The sequence below is a fragment of the Cardiocondyla obscurior genome, linkage group LG22 (genome assembly GCF_019399895.1).
Source record: "Cardiocondyla obscurior isolate alpha-2009 linkage group LG22, Cobs3.1, whole genome shotgun sequence".
NCBI lineage: Eukaryota > Metazoa > Arthropoda > Insecta > Hymenoptera > Formicidae > Cardiocondyla > Cardiocondyla obscurior.
In genome coordinates this window covers 408882-419532 of record NC_091885.1, presented here as the reverse complement: position 1 = coordinate 419532, position 10651 = coordinate 408882, and the positions used below count along the sequence as shown (strand labels likewise).

Here is a 10651-nt window from a genome sequence, read left to right as displayed (position 1 = left end):
CATCAAATTTTTTAAAATAAACAGTGAAGAAAGAAAACTGTTAATTTTTTATTAAAATTAGTTAGTTTTATACAAAATTAAACGGATGAAATTAAAAAATAATGGTTCCATTTGTACTGCATCCTAAAAGAATGAAAAATGGCATTTGATCAAATAGTTCACTTTAAATAGTTTCCTTAAACTAAAGCCATTTTTTTCTTACATTTTAATATTTGGTGTAGCTTCCTTTTGCATTAATAACTGCTTTAATTCTACGAGGCATTGATTGTATCAAATTGATACAAGTGGACGCTGGAATTGAATTCCACGCAGCTTTTGTGCGATTCCATAGTTCGTCCAACGTCGTACAACGAGGCTCCAAAGTCAAAGATTTCTTGAGCTCACCCCAGAGATGTTCAATCGGGTTCAGATCTGGAGACTGTGGAGGCCAACCCAACACTAGGAATCGTTGACTTTGGAGCCATTGGGTGGTGATCCGAGCAGTGTGTTTCGGATCGTTATCGTGTTGAAAGATAACGTCGTTGTGTAGTTGCTGCGTGGAATTCAATTCCAGCGTCCACTTGTATTAATTTGATACAATCAATGCCTCGTAGAATTAAAGCAGTTATTAATGCAAAAGGAAGCTACACCAAATATTAAAATGTAAGAAAAAAATGGCTTTAGTTTAAGGAAACTATTTAAAGTGAACTATTTGATCAAATGCCATTTTTCATTCTTTTAGGATGCAGTACAAATGGAACCATTATTTTTTAATTTCATCCGTTTAATTTTGTATAAAACTAACTAATTTTAATAAAAAATTAACAGTTTTCTTTCTTCACTGTTTATTTTAAAAAATTTGATGCGATTTTGATCAATAATCAAACATTTGATCAAATAGTTCAGTCACTGTATATTATAGCCAAAACTTATAATTATATAAACTAAAAATCTATGATCTGTATATACTTATAAAAAAATCTATCCATATTATACTTATAACTTATTATCTATACTTATGTTAATCAAAAGAAGCGTATTATATTATTATTAAATATAACTGTTTATATAAAAGTCTTTGGCAAATCTGCAAACATGATATAATTTATACATATCTTTATATATATATATATATATATATATATATATATATGTATATTTTTTTCTAATATTATAATGTATATGTGACTTATAAATACCTGAAAGATACTTGAAGAAAAGAATTTATTTAATTATAATTAACATCAGGAAATGCAGAGAGTGCAGCTTTTGCTAAATTAAAAACCTCCGTGTCGAATGTTTTGCCCCTACGCTTACTTTTACCATTTCTTTTTCCGCCAGATATCGGATTAATATTGAGAAAGACTCTGAAACAAAGTACGTTAAAATAAATTAATTTGCAAACCGGCACAAACTATTAAATAAATAATAACAATAAACTTAATTTTTTTTTTACTTTTGAATAAATTCTAAAGTTTTTTCCGCTTCTTTCGGATAACAAAAGTCAAAAACGTAATAAGCCAGAAAACAAATCAAAATTCCTTGGGAAACGTCGTCGCAGAAAATCATAATTTTTCTTTCAATAACAACAGTGCATGTAGCAGCACTGTCATAAAGCGAAGTTCCTAAAAAATAAAGAACCAAGTATTAGTATACATTTTTAATTTAAATATATAAACACGTACTAACCTCGAATAATTAAAACTGGATAATCGGAATCTGCAACCGTTAGTACATCGACATCTGCTGTGTCTGTCTGTAGTAATATTACATATAAATTATATCTTTAAATTATTTTACAGTTTTAATACAATTTAAAAAAATTTAGCTTACACTATATACTTTAATTAAATAATTAATCTTTTCCCCGAAATACTCTATTAAAAGTGGAAATATTACAAGTATTTTTGGCACGTTGTCTCGTGTTACTTCTGCAGCTTCTTTGCATTGATTAATAATGCCAATCACTTTTTCAGATTTTTTACTAGTAAATTTAATATGTTGTCGAATAGGCTTCACTTTTTTGCTCAGCGAGTCTAGCCAAATCTTCTGAACATTTTTACCCAATAACATAGAACTATGTTCCAAAAAAAACTCTGGTTCTTTAAGAAAAGGCCACTCAACTAAAAGTTCTTTAATCTTTCTTGATTTTTCGTTAATAATACCACGTAAAGTAGGGTACGTTTCTATCATCAATTTGCTGATCTCTTTGTTATTTCTTTCTACATTTGCGAACAATTCCAGTAATCTTAGACGTTTTTCTTCTTGTGACTTTGAATCTTCCGTAGACGGTAATCTAGGTGCATATTCAACGCAGCCATATTCATCTTGACGTCGTGATGTCGCAGTTTCTTTTTTTCTTTCTTCAAAATCAGCATCATCGCTATCAGAACCAATAAATGCTCTTTTTCGATTCTTTGTATGCTTTATATATTGCACACAGTTGTATATTTGCATTCTTAAGGATTCAACACCACTACCCCATTGTTCATTATCAATTGTATCTCTAAAAGTTTCTGGGTATGTCTCACAAATGTTTATTGCTATTTTTTCAGCTACTCCTCTTGACGTCTGTTTCAGAACATTAAACATATAATCGGCGACAATTCTATTTATTGCTTGCCTTTGCGCAGGCTGCAATTTCTCTCCTCTTTGGCAAATAGAAAGGATTGTGTCAGAAACTTTATCCCATACACCTTCTTTCATGTTTAAAACACATGTTTTTTTATATACGGAATTAGTAGACGAAGTGGATGTACTTGGAGATGCTGTAAGAAATTTATTAACAAAAGTATATAATAAAAAGTAGAAAAAATGTAAATTTATCTTGGAACATTTTGTATATAATTTTTTTAATTTTAATTACCTAGAAAATCGTTTATCGAAATATTTGAGGCATTTTAAAAGTTTTCCTTCTCTGCGAGCATTTTCAATTTTTGAGTTTCATTTATAATAGATAAAACAATGGGAGTAGGGCTTAATTGCGATAATTGAATTAATATGTTGTCGTCATCAATTTGAGTGCCATCTTCTTGTAACGCAAGCTGTAAGAGAAACGTAATAAAGAAAATAAATAAATTAATACATTTATTTGCTCTTATTTATTTAATAAAAATAAGAAATTTATATACCGTATATACATCATCAGCAGGAAGATTAAATTTTTTTATTGCTATATCTATTATTTGTAAAATACTTTCGGCACTTATTAATATTCTTTTATAATCAAGTGATTCGATTTTAAATAATGGCATTGTGAAACCTGGAAAACAAATGTTTTTGTTAAAATAAAATTTGTGTAACAATTATAATCAAATAAAAACATAAACAACATATAAATATAGCATAAGACAGATATGAAGAATTGTAAAATTATTAAAATATACGTAATGCTAACCTGGTTTTAAAAATAATGAGCATACACTGATGAACTGTATTACTCGAACGTTTATATATTTTTTTTACAATAAGATACAAATCCATAACGTGGTTTTACACACAATATATTTCCCAAATTATAAACATGCATTGGTTTAAAATTTATCAAATCATATAAGGAAAGACAGTCGTACTCAATTATACGTCCGAGTTCATAAGCTCGAATAGATGGTATAAAAGAACTATTCATTACTTCGAATACAGCATAAATATCAATATCATTTGAACAAAGAAACAAGCAAATCTTCCCTATAGTAATATTCTCTTCATAACTATCTTGCCGTATTACTAAAGCATGCCCTTTAATGTAATCAGTACCTCTTAAAACAACTCTGGTGCATTGTTGAATGTCGTCTGCAAGTGAGGGTATTTTCCTTATAGCCTTTTTAATATCTTCCTGATACATATCAATGTTAAAATGAGTAAGTTCGTATACTTGTGTTTCTAGTCTCTTATCAGTTCCCAGTCGTATCAGACTTTGTAAAAGTTCGTGTTTTTCACTTAGACATTTCACAACGTTAATGAAATTATGAAGACTTCGAATAGTTCTTTTAAAAAATTGATGTTTACTTTCAAACCTCATAGTCCAAACTTTTATTAAAGGACCAAATTCTAACGTCAATTTGCTGTAATGAGAAAGATAATGGTGTTTTGGCCGTAAAGTAACATCAGGAAATAACCTTTGTCTCATAGAAAGGTATTCAAAAATGATTCTGTCTAGATAACACAAGTATGATTTGTGAATTGTTGGTGAACACACAATTTCGACAATTTCTGTTAGTAGAAGAAAACAAAGCCACACTTTGTCTGAAATATTCTTAATTTTGTGATAAATTATCAATGGAAAAATTCGTAAAAATGTCCATATTTGACAAGCTCCTCCGAGAATTCGGTTACTTGTAGTTGATATTGCACAAGGCTTATCTCTCCGATCTTCCTTCGAATAATAGAACTTATCAATTAGAGTATTTAGTTCCATCAGTGAAAACCACTTTTTTGTTATAAAATAATCAATAAACAATTTTAAATCAAAGGCTACAACTCCTTCGAATAAATCATGTCCGATGCAAGGAGGCAATCCAGGAGCGCATACATGAAAGTACTGCAATTCATTAAACACGGAATTAAATTTGATTCCCTGATACATATTATTATCTTTTAATAAATTTATGCCATTATTGTATGACTCGATGGTTCTGGCAGCATATGTTTTGTATGCACCATCTTCTTCATTAAAATCGTTCCGTGTTATCAAACAAAATCTACAGAAATATTGAGAGGTACTAAAATTTTGAACAAATCCACCTAGTTCGTGGCTTCCAAGATTGTCACCAATAATACAGACAAGAGAACCTTTTATATTTTTTCCATCAATTTCTGTTCCTTCCTTTTCCAATTTTTTTATATCTGTGACTATTTTACCATAAACTGTTTCGTGCTCGAAGTCTGATTCTTTACATAAAGCAACAAGCTTTATGGAATTAACATGACATCGTAGGTAATGAGGAATATTTCCGAGGGTCATATAAATACCCTGTAATTTATGTTTTTTTTTTGCGGCTCCTATAGGATTGACAATTTCAAATGCGTCCTGGTACAATATTATTCGTAAAGCGTCTGGATTTTGTTGAAAAAATATATTATTCAGGAAAACATTTCCATCCGTAAAATCTTCTAGCAAATCTTTTTTGCGAGATCCTTCTTGATGTTTCAGTTCGTTGTGAAGAGAATTATCCTTAAAACATTTTCGTAATGTTTCTATTATAGATACGTAAGCAAAAGATGTTTTTTTCTGTTCATCAATTACAATCTGAACAGGTGTTACGTAATCGAACTTATTTTTATACAACATCTTTCTTTTATAATTTGTAGACAATTTCATGTTAGTATTTTTTATTAGATCAGAGTTAAAAGTTTCTTTTACAATACTGTGTATTAGTTGCTCTGATATGCCTTGTGCTGCAAACTTTTTTGTAAGTTTATTTCGCAAAATATCTTGCGTTTCATCATGCATTCTGCTAACTTCGGTTATTATGTATTGAATAGTCGTAGCTGGAACTAAGTACTGCGATTCTAGTTTCAAATAAAACTGTGCAACACTTTCAGCAAGTAAATTTGATTCCATGAGAGTTTTCTCATTGTCGATATTTTTTAATTCTGTTGAATTAACATTTAAGTGATCGTTGATTTCTAAATGCACATTATTAGATGACATTGGTAATATCTCTGCTTCATTCAATGCCTCAAAAATTTCTGGTGTTGAAGTATCAATCATGTCTTGATTTTCTTGAAAAATATTTGTATTATAATTGCAGCTTCTATGTATTTTTGTTACATGACCAGTAAAAGAGGATACTACCTTGTATCTTTTTGTGCAGCGAGGATACGGACAGACGATTTCTTCACTTCTTATAATATGAAACTTTAAATGCTTCACAAGTTTAGCAAACACGTAAAATTCTTTTTTACATATAGCAACGCTACAGATATATTTACATCGATTGTCAGGAATGCAAGTTGCATCTTTGACAATGCTTCTTTGATTTGTACTTTGTTTAAAGCAGTGCGAACGTAATAAATGTTTCGTCAAAAAAATCCTTTTTTGAAAATACTTTTTGCATTTCATGAATCCGCAATAATAATAACGCGTTATATTCGTATGATATCGATGATGATTTAAATGAGACGCCAATGATACCGTTTCAAACGTACAAAATTGGCAATAAAACATTGTAACAATAAGCAAATAGCCGCTGACGACTAATGATTGACAAAATTCAGAATTCATTTAACTTACACCTCGGACGATCAGCCAGTCAATCAGACGTATATCACTTAGCACTTTTACTATCTGATTCTCTAGACTTTTGACTTTCTTTGCGTATAATTACACACGTACGTCAAGGCTCGTTTCGTCGATCCTGAATACCTGAATGAAGAGAACGTTCCTATATTATTCCTACACTAATAGAGAGCACAGATACGCGTTGCACGTAGCACGTCGTCAGCAGCCATTTGCTTCTTGATTCGAGTACGCACACATGTGTACGCCTTATCCGTGTAGACCGATCGGCATGCGCAGAACGGTCATACAGAATAATGCCTGCACGTGTTTGCGTACTCTCGCCAAGAATCAAATTGCCGCTGACGAATAATGATCGACAATATTAAGAATTTAATTATTAACTTACACCTCAGACGATCAGCCAGTCACTCACATCAGTCGAATATCATATACGTATATCACTTCGCACTTTTACTATATCAGGTTATCCAGACTGACTTTTAACATCTAATTACACACGCACGTCGCTGCTCGTCTCGTCGATCCTGAATACCTGAATGAAGAGGAGAACGTTTCTATGATATTCCTTCACTGATAGAGAGCACAGATACGCGTTGCACGTAGCATGTCGTCAACAGCCATTTGCTTCTTGGTTCGAGTACGCACACATGTGTACGCCTTATCCGTGTAGACCGTTCGGCATGCGCAGAACGGTCATACAGAATAATGCCTGCACGTGTACGCGTACTCTAACCAAGAAGCGAATGCATGCTGCCGTCTCGCACATGTCCCTGCAGTCTTTGATGTCACAGAACTCACAGATTTATGAGCAGAAAAATCAGTACTAATCGATTATTACCGTGATCACTGTTTTGAACTGCGAAACTGCGATGTATCATGTATCGCATATTACGACGGGCGTGCTGACGCGACGTGTCCAAACACTTAGCAACAACTAATGGTTTTGTCGTGCGAGTCGCGCCACTCGCGCCACGATACGTAACGGAAGGAACTAAAATTTCATTAACATGTATATAAAAATATCTTTAATGTACACTGTATTGAAACTTTTTTCATGGTTCGTGTATTAAAAGTATATTAAATGTCAATATAATTATATATTTTACGTAACTTAACTTCTATTTCATTAATATGTTCATTAAATGGTATTTCAGTTACACATGTTTTAATTTTAATATACCATTGTATATTAAATTTTCATGAAATTTCATGATTTTTTTAACAGTGTAGTCAAATTTAGTTCTCTTACGACGTCGACTAACGATTGAAAACAATTCTTAATATTTTCGGTTTCTACCGGAGTTCGATCGTTTAATTTCACGGGTAGGGCGATTACAGATTTACTTCCTAAATTAGTTACTTTGACTCGACCGTACATAATGTCTTCATATTGAGGGAGTAATTCCGCGCGTTCTAGTTCTAGCGCTCCCTCATCAAATGCTCGTCCATCAGAGCGTATAAAAATTAGTAAATTATCTCGTCGCTTAAAAAGATTATCTCAACTGAAAGTGATATTAACTATAGGGTTATCTCTATTTCCGGGTATCGGAGGTATGTCTTCGGCGGCAGCAATACTATCGTCACTTTCTTCCTTACTAGATAAGTAAGGGCTAAGGTATGCCTCTTCCTCAGAATTAGGGGGTTCTTCAGGGTTTGGTAATGTAGAAGGGATTCTTTCTGTAGATAAGGTGGATATCGTGGAAGGTTGTAAAGGAAATTCAATTTCAGTTAAATCTCTCATTGTCTTACTACGAGACAGAGGTTTATTTACATCATAGTTGAGGGAGTCGGAAATTGGGTTGCAATTAAGAGTTTCTGAAAAGATTAGAGGTGGATTACGTGACAAGGCATCGGCATTACAGTTTAGACTCCCCTTTTTATATTGAATTTCATATTCGTACTCCGCTAATTTTAAACGCCATTTCCAAAGTCGCGAAGACGGATCTTTAATAGAATTTAGCCAAACTAACGGTTTATGATTGGTAATTATAGAAAATTTCCTCCCGTACAAGTAAGGACGAAAATGTTGTGTACAATAAACAATAGCAAGACATTCCTTCTCGATTGCAGAATAGTTTTGTTCAGCTTTATTGAGCACACGGGAAACAAAGGCAATAGGAAGGTCTTTCCCTATTTTTCCTCGGCTTAAAACTCCACCGATCGCATATCCGGAAGCATCTGTTGTTAAAACGATCGGTTGCGTAAAATCTGGGTATTGTAATACTGGTTCTTTGCACAAGGCTTCGCGGAACATATTAAATGCTTGATCGTGTATATTGACCCATAAAAATGGTTTGTCTTTCTTTAGTAAGTCCGTTAGAGGTTTAGCAATCTTAGAAAACTGAGGTATGAATCTGCGGTAATATCCAACTAGACCGAGGAATTGTTTGATATTTTTAGGATTCCGCGGGACTGGAAATTTAGTAATTGCTTGTATTTTATTGGGATCTGGTCTAACTCCATCGGAACTAATAATATGACCGAGATATGCAACTTCTTTTCGCAAAAATTCACATTTATCAGGTTGTAATTTAAGATTTGCTTCGCGTAACCGTTTCATTAATCGATTAAATTTTATATTATGTTCTTGAAGGGATCGGGCGTAAAGAACTATATCATCCATGTAAACGATAAGTTCATTGCCCTGGAGACCGGAAAGTACGTTATCCATCAATCTTTGGAAGGTAGTGGGAGCGTTCTTTAGCCCGAACGGCATTTTTTTAAATTGATAATGTCCGTAAGGAGTAGAAAAAGCAGTTTTGTGGGCATCATTGGAATTTATAGGAATCTGATGGAACCCTGAGGCTAAATCTAAAACGAAGAAATATTTCGCGCTGCCTAACTGATCAAGAATATCTGTGATATTCGGCAGAAGGTAAGCGTCTCCGAACGTTTTCTCATTAAGGTGCCGATAATCTATTACCATCCTCCATCTTTTATTACCGACCGAATCTGCCTTTTTAGTTACAATCCATACAGGTGAATTATAAGGGGAAGTAGATTGTTCAATAATACCGTCGGATATTAATGTTCGAACCTGCTTGTTTATTTCTTCGCGATGTACCGGAGGAAAGCGGTATTGTTTCGTGTGAATGGGCATATCGTCGGTAGTGGGTATAGAGTGTTTGGGAAAATTGGTGTGTTCCAATTTATCATATGGTAAATGAAATCTATCGGTATTATTGTGGATTAATTCGCGGAGCGTTTTTAATTCTTCAGAATTTAGATGATTTGTGCGAAGTAAATTAAAAGTGAGTTCCGCTCGGTCACAATTATTGCGAGTCCTTACCACGAACTTGGTTCTCGTTTTCTATATTATTAATATTGTAAATTTGTTCTGTTTCATTGATATCTGACGGGAGTGTGTAATCATCAGATTCAAAGGCGTAACAATTTTTCATATCGTTTATAAGCGAATCGCGAATACCGAGAACTTTAGATTTTGTTTCAAGATTATTAATTATTTCGTATTCTTGTAAAGTCACGAAGGAGACTTCTAATAAATATTCTGTTTCGGTGGTATTAAAAATCGGTAAGTGAGCTTTTCCTCGTACATTTGTTACAATAGCGTTGCCAAGAAAAACACCGTCAATAGCTTTCATTAAAGGAATATAGCCCGTATCTAATTCTGGGTTGGTAATAATTATGAAGAATGGGGTAACGCTACGCGGTTTTAAGTTTAAATACTTCGTTTCGGAAAATGGAATCGTCATATAATTATAATGGAGACATTTTCTTTTGAAATCAAGTGTTGCATTATTTAAAAATTCTATTCCTAGAATACCGTGATGTGTGAAAGTTATATTGTCAGGAACTAAATAGAATTTTAATACTTGTCCGAGTAAAGGTATTTCGACGGATTCTAATGTAGTTACTGGTTCGGCGGAAATTTTTTGTAAAATTAACGTATCATATTCATTTACAGTGACATCTGAATCTACGTATTTTTGTTTTATTAAATTAGCATCTGATCCCGAATCGAGCATGAAAATACAATTTTCGTTTAAACTAAAGGAGGATAATTGTATAATTGAGGTTCTGCTAGCTCTTATTCTTTCATCTATTCTTTTATCGGGGGAAGAGACGAAGTTCCTGCTTGGTCTTGGAAGCGGACGGTGCGGATGTGGCTTTGATTCAAAGGTGAATGTTGATGTGAGGAAGGGCGTTCTAATGAGGTCGCGTTCTGGCGTGCGCCATTCATTTCCGGAACGCAAGCCGCGTTTCCCGCATTCTTGTAATTCTGATTGTCGTTTCCCGAATGTTGTTGTCTATACATTAATTTACGACATTCATTTATAAGATGTCTCGGGTTTTTACAATATCGGCATACTTTATCGGTTGGGCTTGTTATATCCCGAGCCCTTAGCAACAGAGGCTCAGGAATAACGCCGGAATGTCGCACGCGCGCGACCGTTTAGCTTGATCGGC

At 33.3% G+C, this 10651-nt stretch overlaps 2 protein-coding genes across 2 annotated transcripts; both read right to left on the bottom strand.

Annotated features, from left to right (window-relative positions):
* Positions 1–205: 205 nt before the first annotated feature.
* LOC139110883 (uncharacterized) lies at positions 206–2685 on the bottom strand. The gene is made up of 5 exons (XM_070670842.1): positions 1879–2685; positions 1669–1735; positions 1436–1604; positions 1265–1346; positions 206–532 (listed from the first exon to the last, which is right to left on the bottom strand). The coding sequence occupies exons 1-5, from the start codon at positions 2683–2685 to the stop codon at positions 206–208; spliced, it is 1452 nt and encodes a 483-aa protein (XP_070526943.1).
* Positions 2686–2879: 194 nt separating this feature from the next.
* LOC139110882 (uncharacterized) lies at positions 2880–5692 on the bottom strand. Its single transcript, XM_070670841.1, has 3 exons — positions 3562–5692; positions 3111–3241; positions 2880–3023 (listed from the first exon to the last, which is right to left on the bottom strand). Exons 1-3 carry the CDS (start codon positions 5690–5692, stop codon positions 2880–2882), a joined length of 2406 nt encoding a protein of 801 aa, XP_070526942.1.
* Between the last annotated feature and the right edge of the window lie 4959 nt (positions 5693–10651).

Excerpts from the sequence above, each read along its gene's own strand:
- LOC139110883 (XM_070670842.1), bottom strand. The coding sequence starts at position 2,685 with ATGAAAGAAGGTGTATGGGATAAAGTTTCTGACACAATCCTTTCTATT. Across the intron at positions 1,605-1,668 it reads TCCAGTTTTAATTATTCGAG|GAACTTCGCTTTATGACAGT; the intron begins GTTAGTACGTGT and ends TTTATTTTTTAG. Across the intron at positions 1,347-1,435 it reads ACTTTAGAATTTATTCAAAA|AGTCTTTCTCAATATTAATC; the intron begins GTAAAAAAAAAA and ends ACTTTGTTTCAG.
- LOC139110882 (XM_070670841.1), bottom strand. The coding sequence starts at position 5,692 with ATGATTGATACTTCAACACCAGAAATTTTTGAGGCATTGAATGAAGCA. Across the intron at positions 3,242-3,561 it reads TCGAGCTTATGAACTCGGAC|GTTTCACAATGCCATTATTT; the intron begins GTATAATTGAGT and ends TTTGTTTTCCAG. Across the intron at positions 3,024-3,110 it reads CTGCTGATGATGTATATACG|CTTGCGTTACAAGAAGATGG; the intron begins GTATATAAATTT and ends TTTCTCTTACAG.